This window comes from Cherax quadricarinatus, chromosome 88 (assembly GCF_038502225.1).
Source record: "Cherax quadricarinatus isolate ZL_2023a chromosome 88, ASM3850222v1, whole genome shotgun sequence".
In the NCBI taxonomy this organism is placed as follows: Eukaryota; Metazoa; Arthropoda; class Malacostraca; order Decapoda; family Parastacidae; genus Cherax; species Cherax quadricarinatus.
In genome coordinates, this window is record NC_091379.1 from 7,738,164 (window position 1) to 7,757,220 (window position 19,057).

Sequence of the window (19,057 nt, forward strand, 5' to 3'; positions counted from 1 at the left end):
AGGTACAGTGAAGAGTAGCTGTGTTACACCATCCTGGAGGTACAGTGAAGCGTAGCTGTGTTACACCATCCTGGAGGTACAGTGAAGAGTAGCTGTGTTACACCATCCTGGAGGTACAGTGAAGCGTAGCTGTGTTACACCATCCTGGAGGTACAGTGAAGCATAGCTGTGTTACACCATCCTGGAGGTACAGTGAAGAGTAGCTGTGTTACACCATCCTGGAGGTACAGTGAAGAGTAGCTGTGTTACACCATCCTGGAGGTACAGTGAAGAGTAGCTGTGTTACACCATCCTGGAGGTACAGTGAAGCGTAGCTGTGTTACACCATCCTGGAGGTGCAGTGAAGAGTAGCTGTGTTACACCATCCTGGAGGTGCAGTGAAGCGTAGCTGTGTTACACCATCCTGGAGGTACAGTGAAGAGTAGCTGTGTTACACCATCCTGGAGGTACAGTGAAGAGTAGCTGTGTTACACCATCCTGGAGGTACAGTGAAGAGTAGCTGTGTTACACCATCCTGGAGGTACAGTGAAGAGTAGCTGTGTTACACGTTCCTGGAGGTACAGTGAAGAGTAGCTGTGTTACACCATCCTGGAGGTACAGTGAAGAGTAGCTGTGTTACACCATCCTGGAGGTACAGTGAAGAGTAGCTGTGTTACACCATCCTGGAGGTACAGTGAAGAGTAGCTGTGTTACACGTTCCTGGAGGTACAGTGAAGAGTAGCTGTGTTACACCATCCTGGAGGTACAGTGAAGAGTAGCTGTGTTACACCATCCTGGAGGTACAGTGAAGAATAGCTGTGTTACACCATCCTGGAGGTGCAGTGAAGCGTAGCTGTGTTACACCATCCTGGAGGTACAGTGAAGAGTAGCTGTGTTACACCATCCTGGAGGTACAGTGAAGAGTAGCTGTGTTACACCATCCTGGAGGTACAGTGAAGCATAGCTGTGTTACACCATCCTGGAGGTACAGTGAAGAGTAGCTGTGTTACACCATCCTGGAGGTACAGTGAAGAGTAGCTGTGTTACACGTTCCTGGAGGTACAGTGAAGAGTAGCTGTGTTACACCATCCTGGAGGTACAGTGAAGAGTAGCTGTGTTACACCATCCTGGAGGTACAGTGAAGAGTAGCTGTGTTACACCATCCTGGAGGTACAGTGAAGAGTAGCTGTGTTACACCATCCTGGAGGTACAGTGAATAATACATCAAGTAGGTTATTAAATTTAGAAATAACTTCGTATTTTATCCAGCTTCACTTCTTGCGCCTTGTATTGGCTACATTGTAGGAACAAAAGCTAGCTGTGTTTCTCTGTCATATTCCCCCACACAGTGTTTCATGCCTGAGGAAGTGAAATGTGTCAGCCTGAGCTGGGAGACTTCAGTAAGGCTTTGAGGATACCGTCAAGCATTCCGTTGTGGGTTCCGTAGCTATGTCGACTTTAAAGGTTCATTGCCCTTTTCTCGGGTGCTCTGAGAATGACATGAAATAATGCGTAAATGTAGCATCTTTTTATTTTTCTTGTGGGAAAACACTTGTTTCCACCTTAGTACCATCGTGATCACTCAGCGGAGTAACGTAACCTTAGTACCATCGTGATCACTCAGCGGAGTAACGTAACCTTAGTACCATCGTGATCACTCAGCGGAGTAACGTAACCTTAGTACCATCGTGATCACTCAGCGGAGTAACGTAACCTTAGTACCATCGTGATCACTCAGCGGAGTAACGTAACCTTAGTACCATCGTGATCACTCAGCGGAGTAACGTAACCTTAGTACCATCGTGATCACTCAGCGGAGTAACGTAACCTTAGTACCATCGTGATCACTCAGCGGAGTAACGTAACCTTAGTACCATCGTGATCACTCAGCGGAGTAACGTAACCTTAGTACCATCGTGATCACTCAGCGGAGTAACGTAACCTTAGTACCATCGTGATCACTCAGCGGAGTAACGTAACCTTAGTACCATCGTGATCACTCAGCGGAGTAACGTAACCTTAGTACCATCGTGATCACTCAGCGGAGTAACGTAACCTTAGTACCATCGTGATCACTCAGCGTAGTAACGTAACCTTAGTACCATCGTGATCACTCAGCGGAGTAACGTAACCTTAGTACCATCGTGATCACTCAGCGGAGTAACGTAACCTTAGTACCATCGTGATCACTCAGCGTAGTAACGTAACCTTAGTACCATCGTGATCACTCAGCGTAGTAACGTAACCTTAGTACCATCGTGATCACTCAGCGTAGTAACGTAACCTTAGTACCATCGTGATCACTCAGCGGAATAACGTAACCTTAGTACCATCGTGATCACTCAGCGGAGTAACGTAACCTTAGTACCATCGTGATCACTCAGCGGAGTAACGTAACCTTAGTACCATCGTGATCACTCAGCGGAGTAACGTAACCTTAGTACCATCGTGATCACTCAGCGGAGTAACGTAACCTTAGTACCATCGTGATCACTCAGCGGAGTAACGTAACCTTAGTACCATCGTGATCACTCAGCGGAGTAACGTAACCTTAGTACCATCGTGATCACTCAGCGGAGTAACGTAACCTTAGTACCATCGTGATCACTCAGCGGAGTAACGTAACCTTAGTACCATCGTGATCACTCAGCGGAGTAACGTAACCTTAGTACCATCGTGATCACTCAGCGGAGTAACGTAACCTTAGTACCATCGTGATCACTCAGCGGAGTAACGTAACCTTAGTACCATCGTGATCACTCAGCGTAGTAACGTAACCTTAGTACCATCGTGATCACTCAGCGTAGTAACGTAACCTTAGTACCATCGTGATCACTCAGCGTAGTAACGTAACCTTAGTACCATCGTGATCACTCAGCGGAGTAACGTAACCTTAGTACCATCGTGATCACTCAGCGGAGTAACGTAACCTTAGTACCATCGTGATCACTCAGCGGAGTAACGTAACCTTAGTACCATCGTGATCACTCAGCGGAGTAACGTAACTTTAGTACCATCGTGATCACTCAGCGTAGTAACGTAACCTTAGTACCATCGTGATCACTGAGCAGAGTAACGAAACCTTAGTACCATCGTGATCACTGAGCAGAGTAACGAAACCTTAGTACCATCGTGATCACTGAGCAGAGTAACGAAACCTTAGTACCATCGTGATCACTGAGCAGAGTAACGAAACCTTAGTACCATCGTGATCACTGAGCAGAGTAACGAAACCTTAGTACCATCGTGATCACTGAGCAGAGTAACGAAACCTTAGTACCATCGTGATCACTGAGCAGAGTAACGAAACCTTAGTACCATCGTGATCACTGAGCAGAGTAACGAAACCTTAGTACCATCGTGATCACTGAGCAGAGTAACGAAACCTTAGTACCATCGTGATCACTGAGCAGAGTAACGAAACCTTAGTACCATCGTGATCACTGAGCAGAGTAACGAAACCTTAGTACCATCGTGATCACTGAGCAGAGTAACGAAACCTTAGTACCATCGTGATCACTGAGCAGAGTAACGAAACCTTAGTACCATCGTGATCACTGAGCAGAGTAACGAAACCTTAGTACCATCGTGATCACTGAGCAGAGTAACGAAACCTTAGTACCATCGTGATCACTGAGCAGAGTAACGAAACCTTAGTACCATCGTGATCACTGAGCAGAGTAACGAAACCTTAGTACCATCGTGATCACTCAGCGGAGTAACGTAACCTTGTTGTTGATGAACAGCTGACTTATTATATTGATGGTCAACAATACCCGTAAGTTGAGATATGAGACACCTGCAATATCTGATTTATCAAGGCTGCAACCTTTCTAGGCTGAGGGAATTAACATCATCTATCAAGGTTGAAGGACTTAACACCTGTCAGAGTTGAGGGACTGAACCCCTATCAAAGTTGAGGACTGAACCTCTGTCAAGGTTGAAGGATTTTCCACCTGTCAAGGTTAAGGAACTTAACACCATCTATAGTATCTATTCTCTTTATTGACTTAAAGAACCACTGATTGGCGAAACGTCGCATTAATAAAGATGTCTAGGTGCTGCACATCAACTTGGTGATTGATGTGGGCAACTTCAAGACTACCTTCACATCAGCTTGGAGATTTTACCTTCCCTCCGTTCTTACAAGGAAGAATCGGCTCGTAACTCAGTGGTTTCCCCTTCGGCTCGTAACCAAAGGACCCGGGTTCATCTTTAAACAGGGCGAGACGTAAGGGCAAGTCTCCTTACACCTGCTGCCCATATTCGTCTAACAATTAATAGATATCTTGGTTTTAGTTGATTGTTGTTAGATCGCGTCTTATCGAAGGCAAGATGTATGGGAAAAATGTTGCACCTATTACCCTTGATCACCCAACAGTATATGGGTAGCAGCCCGAGGGGAAATGAATTGAGGTAGGATAACAGCTCTTAGCCTGTAAATGACCTGAGGTAGGATAACAGCTACTAGCCTGTAAATGACCTGAGGTAGGATAACAGCTCAACCTGTAAATGACCTGAGGTAGGATAACAGCTCAACCTGTAAAAGTCGACGTAAAAGAATGCCAAAAGAAAGAATCGGAGAGAGATGTGAGGAAGGAGAGAGGGGAGGGGAGAGGGAAGTAATGGAACCAGACAATGAAAGGGGCGGTGAAATGTGAATGAAATAAGGATGAGTGGAGGGGGAAGGAGAGAAAATTAGAAGGGCAGACCTTGGGACTACTAGTAAGGCAGGTGGGCTGGAAGGCAGACCTTGGGACTAGTAAGGCAGGTGTGCTGGAAGGCAGACCTGGGGACTACTAGTAAGGCAGGTGGGCTGGAAGGCAGACCTGGGGACTACTAGTAAGGCAGGTGGGCTGGAAGGCAGACCTTGGGACTACTAGTAAGGCAGGTGGGCTGGAAGGCAGACCTGGGGACTACTAGTAAGGCAGGTGAGCTGGAAGGCAGACCTGGGGACCACTAGTAAGGCAGGTGGGCTGGAAGGCAGACCTGGGGACTACTAGTAAGACAGGTGGGCTGGAAGGCAGACCTGGGGACTACTAGTAAGGCAGGTGGGCTGGAAGGCAGACCTGGGGACTACTAGTAAGGCTGGTGGGCTGGAAGGCAGACCTTGGGACTAGTAAGGCAGGTGTGCTGGAAGGCAGACCTGGGGACTACTAGTAAGGCAGGTGGGCTGGAAGGCAGACCTGGGGACTACTAGTAAGGCAGGTGGGCTGGAAGGCAGACCTTGGGACTACTAGTAAGGCAGGTGGGCTGGAAGGCAGACCTGGGGACTACTAGTAAGGCAGGTGAGCTGGAAGGCAGACCTGGGGACCACTAGTAAGGCAGGTGGGCTGGAAGGCAGACCTTGGGACTACTAGTAAGGCAGGTGGGCTGGAAGGCAGACCTTGGGACTACTAGTAAGGCAGGTGGGCTGGAAGGCAGACCTGGGGACTACTAGTAAGGCAGGTGAGCTGGAAGGCAGACCTGGGGACTACTAGTAAGGCAGGTGGGCTGGAAGGCAGACCTGGGGACCACTAGTAAGGCAGGTGGGCTGGAAGGCGGACCTGGGGACTACTAGTAAGGCAGGTGGGCTGGAAGGCAGACCTTGGGACTACTAGTAAGGCAGGTGGGCTGGAAGGCAGACCTGGGGACTACTAGTAAGGCAGGTGGGCTGGAAGGCAGACCTGGGGACTACTAGTAAGGCAGGTGGGCTGGAAGGCAGACCTGGGGACTACTAGTTAGGCAGGTGGGCTGGAAGGCAGACCTGGGGACTACTAGTAAGGCAGATGGGCTGGAAGGCAGACCTGGGGACTACTAATAAGGCAGGTGGGCTGGAAGGCAGACCTGGGGACCACTAGTAAGGCAGGTGGGCTGGAAGGCAGACCTGGGGACCACTAGTAAGGCAGGTGGGCTGGAAGGCAGACCTGGGGACTACTAGTTAGGCAGGTGGGCTGGAAGGCAGACCTGGGGACCACTAGTAAGGCAGGTGGGCTGGAAGGCAGACCTTGGGACTACTAGTAAGGCAGGTGGGCTGGAAGGCAGACCTGGGGACTACTAGTTAGGCACTGGAAGGCAGAGACCACTAGTAAGGCAGGTGGGCTGGAAGGCAGACCTGGGGACTACTAGTAAGGCACTGGAAGGCAGACCTGGGGATCACTAGTAAGGCAGGTGGGCTGGAAGGCAGACCTTGGGACTACTAGTAAGGCAGGTGGGCTGGAAGGCAGACCTGGGGACTACTAGTTAGGCAGGTGGGCTGGAAGGCAGACCTGGGGACCACTAGTAAGGCAGGTGGGCTGGAAGGCAGACCTGGGGACTACTAGTAAGGCAGGTGGGCTGGAAGGCAGACCTGGGGACTACTAGTTAGGCACTAGACCACTAGTAAGGCAGGTGGGCTGGAAGGCAGACCTGGGGACTACTAGTAAGGCAGGTGGGCTGGAAGGCAGACCTGGGGACTACTAGTAAGGCAGGTGGGCTGGAAGGCAGACCTGGGGACTACTAGTAAGGCAGGTGGGCTGGAAGGCAGACCTGGGGACTACTAGTAAGGCAGGTGGGCTGGAAGGCAGACCTGGGGACTACTAGTAAGGCAGGTGGGCTGGAAGGCAGACCTTGGGACTACTAGTAAGGCAGGTGGGCTGGCAACCTGGGGACTACTAGTTAGGCCTGGAAGGCAGACCTGGGGACCACTAGTAAGGCAGGTGGGCTGGAAGGCAGACCTGGGGACTACTAGTAAGGCAGGTGGGCTGGAAGGCAGACCTGGGGACTACTAGTAAGGCAGGTGGGCTGGAAGGCAGACCTGGGGACTACTAGTAAGGCAGGTGGGCTGGAAGGCAGACCTGGGGACTACTAGTAAGGCAGGTGAAATTTGGAACTATCTAGTCTAGATAGCTGGGTTTTGCCTCTCTCTCTAGGGTATAACCAGTGTGAAACATACTGGTTATATCGGCGTGTATCGCACCCTGGGGTATAACCAGATCTAGTTATATCCCCGAAACGTAAAGGGCAAAAGTTGTTGAATCTATGTAGGCTGACATCAAAGGTCATACAATGCTTGTCATACCAAATTGGTAATACAGGCAGGTGTGTTGTGGGTTGGCATATTGTATCATAGTCTGGAATGTAAGCTACGGGGAGGAGTGTTAAATATATCACGGTGTGGGGGTGACCGAGAAACACCATGATATCTTCTTATACTGATGACTGAAAAGTGATAATTGAAGCAGGAAATTTAGTTGATGAAAGCCTTGGTTTTTTTTTTTTCTTTTTTTTTGGTGGCGGAAAACGGAGAGAGAGCGGTATAGATAAGCGTTGGCCTCCGGTAGGAAGAGGAGGAAAGGAAAGGGCGGGGAGGAGGAGGAGGATGGGAGGTTAGGAGGAGGAGGATGGGAGGTTAGGAGGAGGTGGAGGATCCCCTTGTGTGGTGGAAGGGAGGTGGTGGTATAAGCAGTCAGTTCAGGAAGCGCGGTGGTAGGGAGCACATTATGTTAGCTGGATCATAGCTATCTCACTCGCCCACTCGTGCAGGGTTCCTCCTCCTCCTGCCCACATTTATCTAGTGTATTTACTGGCGTCATGTTTACCAGTGTTAATGTGTCACTTGTACCGTATATCTCGCACCTTTACTCTGTTCCAAACATGACGGTAGTCCCACACATTGCACTGATGGTTCGTGTGTCTGTCAAGATGACAGGTCTTGTACTTTATCACAATATGTGCGTGTGACTACTGATACAGTGATGCAAAAACTGTCAAAAATATCCCTGATTTTTAATGAACTGGGTGAAATATGTATATTCTTATATACAAGATCATAATGTTGGAAATTGCATTGATTTGTGTATTTTTTTCTGCTTGGTAAGTGACGTGTCATACGTTTATATGCTCGAAGAATTTTATGTGTGGCCTGTGTCGGTGGTGGTTCTACCCTCTCAACCCAGCCAGAGGCCCAACTTCCTGGTTCACCGCCTGAATCAGTCAGGTTGTTGCTGCCACCACCCGTGGGCCTACATAACCATCACAATCTGGCCGATTAGACACTTGCGGTGGTCCAGTTTCCCTTTTGAAAACTAATATCGTTGTTGTACCCTCAGTATAATCTTCCGTACGAAGGTAACAATGAAACGTAAACCGCACAGTGTTGACACTGTTATTAGTGCCTTTGACCAACGTTTTTATCACTGAGTATATTCTACACATCTTCCTGGTGTAAGCTCTTATGGTATTGTGCAGTCTAGGGACTACGGCCTCAGGTATCTTCTTGTAGGATCAAGTATCTCTTCTCCGTTCCAGAGTACATTCCAGATGCTCTAAGGTGTTCTCAGTAGTGTCAGTGTTTTATTGATTAATAAGGAACAGAAACACCAGAACCTTGGTAAATATTTTCGTTTAATATTCAAACATCTTCCTCTATCATGGAAAATATTTAGACGATAGATGAAGAGGTTTGAATATTAAATTAAGATAAAGAATTAGACATGTGGAACATCTGGGTACCTTTGTTGTAGACATTTCGCTATCCAGTGACTTTATCAATACAAATTTAATGGCATAATGGGAAGACAGTTGAACTATATACACACATGTATGTAAATGGAAGAAATTGCAATTAAACGCGTGATTGCAGATATGAAAAATATCACATTGAAAATAGGAAATAAAACGTGAGAGCTTTCATGTGCTAACAGACGTATCTTGAGAAGATGTGTCTGTAAAACACACAAAAGCCACTCAGGTTTTATTTCCTATTTTCACTGCTATATTTTTTCATGTGTGTAAATATATGTCGTGCCGAATAGGTAAAACTTGCGATTTTGGCTTGAATAGCAACGCTCTTGCCGAATAAGGCAAGCGAAAATTTGTGTATGGAGTAATTTCGCAAAAATCATTCTGAACCTAACGAAAAAATATATTTAACTGTGTTTGTTTATTATTAACTTATTGTAAACTTATTTAAAATATATTTAGTTGGATTAGGCTAAATTAAATTGCGCTTGTTACAATAAGGTTAGGTAAATTTTCTATGGTTCTTTTGGTACAAAATTATAAATTTTTACATTAACATAAATGAAAAAAAGTATATCTTTTAATTTTAAATGAGTTGTTGCTAATTGATCAGCTTTACCTATTCGGCACGACAGACAGACGCGCGCACACAGATACACACACACATGTGCCTAGGACAAAATGGTAACTAACACAGACACACACACACACAGACACACACACACACACACACACACACACACACACACACACACAAGTCACCGGGGGGGGGGGAATCTTTAGCTCAAGTACTTTCACACTTCTCAGGCGTCATCAGGAGCTGTGCAATGTTGCAAGGGGGCAACCAAAGCAGGGTAACTGTGGCCAGTGACACCTACGCTACTCTGAGACCTCTCTCCTTGCTTTGGTTGCTCCCTTGCAACATTGCAGAGCTCCTGATGACGCAATGAGAAGCGTGAAAATACACGAGCTAAAGATTTCCACCCCCCCCCTCCGTGGCTTGTCCTGCATATATATATATATATATATATATATATATATATATATATATATATATATATATATATATATATATATATATATATATATACTATATGCATGCAATAAAATCACGGTAAACAGGCAATATCACAATATGCAGAAAAACCACAGTGAAAGAATAGCGAAATTCCAAGCGCTATATATTCTTCTTTCAACAAACCGGCCGTTTCCCACCAAGGCAGGGTGGCTTAAAAAAGAAAAACTCTCATCATCATTCACTCCATCACTGTCTTGCCAGAGGCGTGCTTACACTACAGTTATAAAACTGCAGCATTAACACCCCTCCTTCCGAGTGCCGGCACTGTACTTCCCGTTTCCAGGACTCAAGTCCGGCCTGCCAGTTTCCTGAATATATATATATATATATATATATATATATATATATATATATATATATATATATATATATATATATATATATATATATATATATATATATGCAGTTTATAATATGGTTACGCCATTGAAGGGTGAGGGGGAAGTGGTATTTTCATCCAAGTGAGCAGCTCTTCATCCAGGGTATTGGAGTACCCTCCCTCGGATCAAATCTCATTATTTTCAGTTACTGTGCTGGTGATAACCTTACTGGGTTTGCGCGTCCCCGTGAATATAATAATAATAATAATAATAATAATAATAATAAAAGTGTTATATAATGATGGGATTGTGTGCGTAAGGAGTTATAAATTAGCGTGAAGACTAGTGTAATGTGGGGGTAATTAGAGCTTAAGTAGTGGTAAGATAATTAGTGTTTAAATGTTGGGGTAAGAGGATAGTGCCGTTAACTCACTATTTCCTCCTCACGGGCTTTGACCCTCTAGGCAGTAGCCAGTGGCTCTTGTTTCAGTAGCTTGTTGAGGGTGGCAGCATGCATGCCTGAGACACCACTCTCATCCTGTAGAATTTTCAGGCTGGTAGGTTAAATAAGCCTCTTTAATCTGGTAGTATATGTTATCTAGTAGTCTGTGTTAACCTCTGTGGATTGTACTAGTCTGTGTAAGACTGTGGATTGTACTAGTCTGTGTAAGACTGTGGATTGTACTAGTCTGTGTAAGACTGTGGATTGTACTAGTCTGTGTAAGACTGTGGATTGTACTAGTCTGTGTAAGACTGTGGATTGTACTAGTCTGTGTAAGACTGTGGATTGTACTAGTCTGTGTAAGACTGTGGATTGTACTAGTCTGTGTAAGACTGTGGATTGTACTAGTCTGTGTAAGACTGTGGATTGTACTAGTCTGTGTAAGACTGTGGATTGTACTAGTCTGTGTAAGACTGTGGATTGTACTAGTCTGTGTAAGACTGTGGATTGTACTAGTCTGTGTAAGACTCTGTGGATTGTACTAGTCTGTGTAAGACTGTGGATTGTACCAGTCTGTGTAAGACTGTGGATTGTACTAGTCTGTGTAAGACTGTGGATTGTACTAGTCTGTGTAAGACTGTGGATTGTACCAGTCTGTGTAAGACTGTGGATTGTACTAGTCTGTGTAAGACTCTGTGGATTGTACTAGTCTGTGTAAGACTGTGGATTGTACTAGTCTGTGTAAGACTGTGGATTGTACTAGTCTGTGTAAGACTGTGGATTGTACTAGTCTTTGTAAGACTGTGGATTGTACTAGTCTGTAAGACTGTGGATTGTACTAGTCTGTGTAAGACTGTGGATTGTACTAGTCTGTGTAAGACTGTGGATTGTACTAGTCTGTGTAAGACTGTGGATTGTACTAGTCTGTGTAAGACTCTCTGGATTGTACTAGTCTGTGTAAGACTGTGGATTGTACCAGTCTGTGTAAGACTGTGGATTGTACTAGTCTGTGTAAGACTGTGGATTGTACTAGTCTGTGTAAGACTGTGGATTGTACCAGTCTGTGTAAGACTGTGGATTGTACTAGTCTGTGTAAGACTCTGTGGATTGTACTAGTCTGTGTAAGACTGTGGATTGTACCAGTCTGTGTAAGACTGTGGATTGTACTAGTCTGTGTAAGACTGTGGATTGTGCTAGTCTGTGTAAGACTGTGGATTGTACTAGTCTGTGTAAGACTCTGTGGATTGTACTAGTCTGTGTAAGACTGTGGATTGTACCAGTCTGTGTAAGACTGTGGATTGTACTAGTCTGTGTAAGACTGTGGATTGTACTAGTCTGTGTAAGACTGTGGATTGTACCAGTCTGTGTAAGACTGTGGATTGTACTAGTCTGTGTAAGACTCTGTGGATTGTACTAGTCTGTGTAAGACTGTGGATTGTACTAGTCTGTGTAAGACTGTGGATTGTACTAGTCTGTGTAAGACTGTGGATTGTACTAGTCTGTGTAAGACTGTGGATTGTACCAGTCTGTGTAAGACTGTCTAATCTGGTAGTATGTATACAAATTGTAATATCACCATCACATTCAAAACTAGCTAACCTTAGCTATGCTTTGTCCTTGAAATGGGGTGGTTACCATGTATGAATCCTGGGGTCACCATGTATGAATCCTGGGGTCACTCCCAACCCCCTCCCGGCGGCCAGTTCCCAGGCTGGGCTTCCTAGTCGATGATAAGTGAGACACTTGTGCAACATTTGGGTTTCTTCATTCTGAAAACGTTTGGCCAGCCAGTGGCTTCTTCAGTCCATTGCAGAGACAGGTGAAGATGAGGAGGAATATGAGGTAAATAACAAAAAGGCACAACATCACGATTAGAACAATACACAAATAACCCGCACATAGGAGACAGGAACTTACAACGACGTTTCGGTTCGACTTGGACCATTTACAAAGTTTGAGGTAATCAGTCCCTCAGCCTGGAGTCGATGTGTTCAGTCCATCATTCAGGTTGCTGATGTTAGCCTCACACAATCCAGCGTAGACAATACAGCTTGACTGATCAAGAACTGACTTAAGGAACTTTCACTTATTGTCTCACAGTATAGTCATTGCACTCCTGCTTTTCATTTGAGGTATTCTGCAGCGTCTGCCGAGCTTCTTCCTTCTGGGAAGTAAGTTCGGCGTACAGATTTGGGATCAATCCTTCCAGCATTTCTCATGTGTAAATTACGGAGTATCTTTCTCGCCTATGTTCAGAGGAGTACAGGATTTACGCATTCTCAATAATTTATGCATTTGAATTTATATGAGCAGTGCAGGGTATTGGTTGAATTTATATGAGCAGTGAAGGTTCTTGATTGAATTTATATGAACAGTGAAGGTTCTTGATTGAATTTATATGAACAGTGAAGGTTCTTGATTGAATTTATATGAACAGTGAAGGTTCTTGATTGAATTTATATGAGCAGTGGAGGTTCTTGATTGAATTTATATGAGCAGTGGAGGTTCTTGATTGAATTTATATGAGCAGTGGAGGTTCTTGATTGAATTTATATGAGCAGTGGAGGTTCTTGATTGAATTTATATGAGCAGTGGAGGTTCTATACATTCTGCAGTTGTGTGGTGTTCAGTTCCTTAAAGGGGCTGTTAGTGAACAGCAGAATCCGACTTAGAGAGTACAGATAACTTGTTCACGGGCTTAAGGGGAAATTACCAGTTTTGATGGTTGTGTGTGACTGCTGCTGCTGTAATTGTCTTTGCTGCTGCAGTATTTTCTAGTCTTCCATTTTGATGTTTTAAATGGAATTATTTGTGTCCGGGTCTCAGAGATTTTGAAGATTGTGGTCTTATGTTCTTATATTCTTATATTCAGTAGATGATCTCTGTGCTCCTGGGAAATTGTATCTGATGGTTTGTATACAAGTATAATAACAAGATTCTGATTTTTAATTTATTATTGGCAATACATTGACTACGTCTTTTGTGGTGTTAACTCAGTGTAAATATGTGACTCATAACACATATGTAAGTATATTGTGCCGCCCAAGTATTATATATTTTGTTAGTCTTTTATGTGGGTGTCTGTGGAAGGTGCAGATATTACATAGAAAAAAGAGCACAATGCCATGACTGGAACAGTACACAGATAATCCGCATTTAGGAGAAAGACAGTTATGACGACGTTTAGGTCCGACTTGGATCATTAACTAGTCCCGCACTAGTGCACGAAGGTAAGGGAGTCAGAATATATACGAGATGAGGTCAGGGACAGAAAAAGAGAGGAAGAAGAAAGAAAGAAGTGGAGATAGTAGTGGTAGAGGCATTACCACTTGTTTTTACAGAAGAATATCACCTTCATTTCTTGAGTATTTTTTTTGGTTGACATAACTGCATAACGTTAGAGTTTTTGTTAATTGTTATGAAAAGTCATAGTTTTAGTGTTTAAATTCATTATTATCTACCATTTAATGGAGTTGTATGTAAGTGTAGCATTTGTAAGTGGTTTGTTTTAGGTGTGAGTGAAGTGGCATCTAGTTTATCAGTGGCTGGACGGGGGTCACTGCCGAGTATGTTGTAACCTCTCCAGACCTGAGTATATTGCTAATGTGACCCTTAAGGTACATCATCTTTACTGATGTGTGTCTTGTAGCTACTGGGTACTGATGCTGTCTTGTGGGGAGAGAGAGAGAGAGAGAGAGAGAGAGAGAGAGAGGGTGAAGACGTGTCACCGTGTGCTCCACAAACTTTCTTAATATTACTTAAATACGAGGGTTGGTGAGGATAAAAACTGTTCAGTGACGTAGTACTACTTACAACACATTAGTACAAGTAAGCCAACTCCTCCACTGAGGTGAATATAAGCAATATCAGTGATATTAAGTGTGGTATGTTGAAGGCATGGTGTGAGGGGACTGGCAGGCCTTAGGAGTGTCTTCACTATTACCTTCAGAGTGAGCGTCTAATATTATGTGTGTTTTGTGCTATGTACTAGCATCTGGTGCTTTATAACAACGTGGCTGGTACAATGCAACACAGTGATTTGTGTAACATCTTCCTTTAGTGGAAAAGTGGACAGCATAAACAGTGTTTATTAAGTGATAGTGAGAAGGCAACACTTCCAGCTAGTGGCCCACTGCCGCCCGCCCTCACTACCCACCGGCTATAAACACCCCCACCCACCCACACTCCACCCCACCCACGTATCACCACCCACCCTCTCTCTCTCCTGTGAACTTCAAATTATACAAGCCTCCTCTGGGATGACTTCACACCGCAAAATAGCAAGATTATCTACGCTATCTGGCTATTGTCCCAGTAGATACTGCAGTGTTTGTGGGTATACCACAAGGGACAAAGATCTTCTTGGATGTAAAGAGCCTACTTGTTCCAACTACTGCCACACAGATTGCACTCCAGAAGAAGAATTTTGTTGCAGCCAGGTTGAAAATTTCAGAAAATTTAAGGATATCCATAATCCTGTGGTATATGTGGATACAAGCCTGGAGCTACAGGAGGAAGGTTCAGAAGTCCTACCTCAGGGACTCCTGTCCAAAGATCAAGACTGCCCTCTTGGGCTGTGTTGTAAAGTTGCAGCTAAGATAATCCATCACAGGGAAGCACTTCATGAGCTCCTCAAATCATTAGATAACCTACAAGCTATTGTAGAAGGCCAGTGCAAGCCTACATCAAGTGACGCAAGTTGCTCAGCTGATGGTGACACTATTGACAAAGACTGGAAGTCCCACACTGAGCTTAACTCAGGGGTAAACATCTGGTGGAATTCTGTCATCGCTAAGGTCCCACAGACTGACAGAGTTCAAAACACTACCTTTGGGAATTCTAACACAATTCCTCTGACCACCACAGAGGGAACAAATCCTCTTCCCAGCAACGTGGGAGTTTACCTGGAGTTTACCTGGAGAGAGTTTCGGGGGTCAACGCCCCCGCGGCCCGGTCTGTGACCAGGCCTCCTGGTGGATCAGCGCCTGATCAACCAGGCTGTTGCTGCTGGCTGCACGCAAACCAACGTACGAGCCACAGCCCGGCTGATCAGGAACTGTCTTTAGGTGCTTGTCCAGTGCCAGCTTGAAGACTGCCAGGGGTCTGTTGGTAATCCCCCTTATGTGTGCTGGGAGGCAGTTGAACAGTCTCGGGCCCCTGACACTTATTGTATGGTCTCTTAACGTGCTAGTGACACCCCTGCTTTTCATTGGGGGGATGGTGCATCGTCTGCCAAGTCTTTTGCTTTCGTAGTGAGTGATTTTCGTGTGCAAGTTTGGTACTAGTCCCTCTAGGATTTTCCAGGTGTATATAATCATGTATCTCTCCCTCCTGCGTTCCAGGGAATACAGGTTTAGAAACCTCAAGCGCTCCCAGTAATTGAGGTGTTTTATCTCCGTTATGCGCGCCGTGAAAGTTCTCTGTACATTTTCTAGGTCGGCAATTTCACCTGCCTTGAAAGGTGCTGTTAGAGTGCAGCAATATTCCAGCCTAGATAGAACAAGTGACCTGAAGAGTGTCATCATGGGCTTGGCCTCCCTAGTTTTGAAGGTTCTCATTATCCATCCTGTCATTTTTCTAGCAGATGCGATTGATACAATGTTATGGTCCTTGAAGGTGAGATCCTCCGACATAATCACTCCTAGGTCTTTGACGTTGGTGTTTCGCTCTATTTTGTGGCCAGAATTTGTTTTGTACTCTGATGAAGATTTAATTTCCTCATGTTTACCATATCTGAGTAATTGAAATTTCTCATCGTTGAACTTCATATTGTTTTCTGCAGCCCACTGAAAGATTTGGTTGATGTCCGCCTGGAGCCTTGCAGTGTCTGCAATGGAAGACACTGTCATGCAGATTCGGGTGTCATCTGCAAAGGAAGACACGGTGCTGTGGCTGACATCCTTGTCTATGTCGGATATGAGGATGAGGAACAAGATGGGAGCTAGTACTGTGCCTTGTGGGACAGAGCTTTTCACCGTAGCTGCCTCGGACTTTACTCTGTTGACGACTACTCTCTGTGTTCTGTTAGTGAGGAAATTATAGATCCATCGACCGACTTTTCCTGTTATTCCTTTAGCGCGCATTTTGTGCGCTATTACGCCATGGTCACACTTGTCGAAGGCTTTTGCAAAGTCTGTATATATTACATCTGCATTCTTTTTGTCTTCTAGTGCATTTAGGACCTTGTCGTAGTGATCCAGTAGTTGAGACAGACAGGAGCGACCTGTTCTAAACCCATGTTGCCCTGGGTTGTGTAACTGATGGGTTTCTAGATGGGTGGTGATCTTGCTTCTTAGGACCCTTTCAAAGATTTTTATGATATGGGATGTTAGTGCTATTGGTCTGTAGTTCTTTGCTGTTGCTTTACTGCCCCCTTTGTGGAGTGGGGCTATGTCTGTTGTTTTTAGTAACTGAGGGACGACCCCCGTGTCCATGCTCCCTCTCCATAGGATGGAAAAGGCTCGTGATAGGGGCTTCTTGCAGTTCTTGATGAACACAGAGTTCCATGAGTCTGGCCCTGGGGCAGAGTGCATGGGCATGTCATTTATCGCCTGTTCGAAGTCATTTGGCGTCAGGATAACATCGGATAGGCTTGTGTTAGTCAAATTTTGTGGCTCTCTCATAAAAAATTCATTTTGGTCTTCGACTCTCAGTCTGGTTAGCGGCTTGCTAAAAACTGAGTCATATTGGGACTTGAGTAGCTCACTCATTTCCTTGCTGTCATCTGTGTAGGACCCATCTTGTTTAAGTAGGGGCCCAATACTGGACGTTGTTCTCGATTTTGATTTGGCATAGGAGAAGAAATACTTTGGGTTTCTTTCGATTTCATTTATGGCTTTTAGTTCTTCCCGCGATTCCTGACTCCTAAAGGATTCTTTTAGCTTAAGTTCGATGCTTGCTATTTCTCTGACCAGTGTCTCCCTGCGCATTTCAGATATATTGACCTCTTTTAGCCGCTCTGTTATTCTTTTCCGTCGCCTGTAAAGGGAGCGCCTGTCTCTTTCTATTTTACATCTACTCCTCCTTTTTCTTAGAGGAATAAGCCTTGTGCATACATCGAGTGCCACCGAGTTAATCTGTTCTAGGCATAAGTTTGGGTCTGTGTTGCTTAGTATATCTTCCCAGCTTATATCGGTTAGGACTTGGTTTACTTGGTCCCACTTTATGTTTTTGTTATTGAAGTTGAATTTGGTGAATGCTCCCTCATGACTAGTCTCATTTTGTCGGTCTGGGGCTCCATGCATACATGTCTGAACCTCAATTATGTTGTGATCTGAGTATATTGTTTTTGATATGGTGACATTTCTTATCAGATCATCATTGTTAGTGAAGATGAGGTCTAGTGTATTCTCCAGTCTTGTAGGCTCTATTATTTGCTGGTTTAAATTGAATTTTGTGCAGAGATTTAAAAGCTCGTGTGAGTGTGAGTTTTCATCAGAGCTGCCTCCTGGTGTTATTTCTGCAACAATATTATTTGCTATATTCCTCCATTTTAGGTGCCTTAAGTTGAAATCCCCCAGGAGCAAGATGTTGGGTGCAGGAGCTGGAAGATTTTCCAGACAGTGGTCAATTTTTAACAGCTGTTCCTGGAATTGCTGGGATGTTGCATCCGGAGGCTTGTAGACTACCACAATGACTAGGTTTTGGTTCTCGACCTTTACTGCTAAAACTTCCACTACGTCATTTGAGGCATTAAGCAGTTCTGTGCAAACAAGTGACTCTGCAATGTACAGGCCAACCCCCCCCTTTTGCCTGTTCACTCTGTCACATCTGTATAGGTTGTAACCTGGGATCCATACTTCGTTGTCCAAGTGATCCTTTATGTGGGTCTCAGTGAAAGCCGCGAACATTGCCTTTGCCTCTGCAAGCAGTCCACGGATGAAAGGTATTTTGTTGTTTGTAGCTGGCTTTAGACCCTGTATATTTGCAAAGAAGAATGTTATCGGACTGGTGGTATTGTTGGTACTGGGGGGGGATTTTTTTTCCGGCATTAGTATCTGTATCTGTTGGTTTGGAGTGGAGGCCATCGACTGTGGTTCCACTCCAGGAATGACTGGATTTGGTGTACGATTTCTGCCATTTCCTGCCAGTTTTTTTTCCTTCCTGGCACTAAAAAACCTCTCCCTCTTGAGTGGCTGTGGCTACCCAGGTTTTCCCCTGGCCTGGATGTTTTGTATCTTTTTGTCCCCTTTAGATGGTATGCCTGGCAATTTAAGTTATAGCACAGTCTTTCCTGTACTGAAGAGGTACACATTTCAGGGTGAAAAAGCTTACAGGAAGGGAGTTTGCATTTTCCTGTTTTCATATGGGCATGGCATTTTCTAGGGTGGTCATAGTTGCATGTCCCATCTGTTTTTCCAGATTTCCCATGCCAGCAGATACCAAGTGCATAGTATGTGCACAGTCTTGGTTTCCGCTTGCCTTGGGTTTCTGTGACTGTATTCCCTGTTGGTGCATGTTTCCCTGTCTTACTTCTATCCTCCCTAGCACCAACAATGGAGCTCCCACCAGTTGTTTTTGGTAATTTATCCTCACTATTGCTATTGGAGTCCTCTTGTTTGCTATTTCCTGCGGTATTTCTAGTTTGCAATATTGGTTTTATCTTATCTTTGACTACACTTGTTTCCCTACTATGGCTCCTGTCCCCTATGAGGTCATTTATATGTATTCCTTCCTGCGTATAATTCCCGACTCCCTGGACAATATCTCCAGCTTCACCATTTCTGTCTCCCAGGACAGTATCTCCAGCTTCACCAT

General features: G+C 44.9%; 1 protein-coding gene across 6 annotated transcripts in view; it reads left to right on the forward strand.

Annotated features, from left to right (window-relative positions):
• Pkn (serine/threonine-protein kinase N) overlaps positions 1-19,057 on the forward strand; it is a 792,491-nt gene that overhangs the window by 141,772 nt on the left and 631,662 nt on the right. Inside the window, exon 1 of one of the 6 annotated variants that reach the window (XM_053790727.2) lies at positions 7,654-7,812. The exons of 4 other annotated variants lie outside the window; for them this stretch is intronic. In XM_053790727.2, coding sequence (XP_053646702.1) covers positions 7,729-7,812 — 84 coding nt within the window. In that variant the 5' untranslated portion in view covers positions 7,654-7,728. Of the gene's footprint in view, positions 1-7,653; positions 7,813-19,057 lie in introns of those variants that run through there. One more of the 6 variants, XM_053790730.2, reaches the window with a different exon arrangement.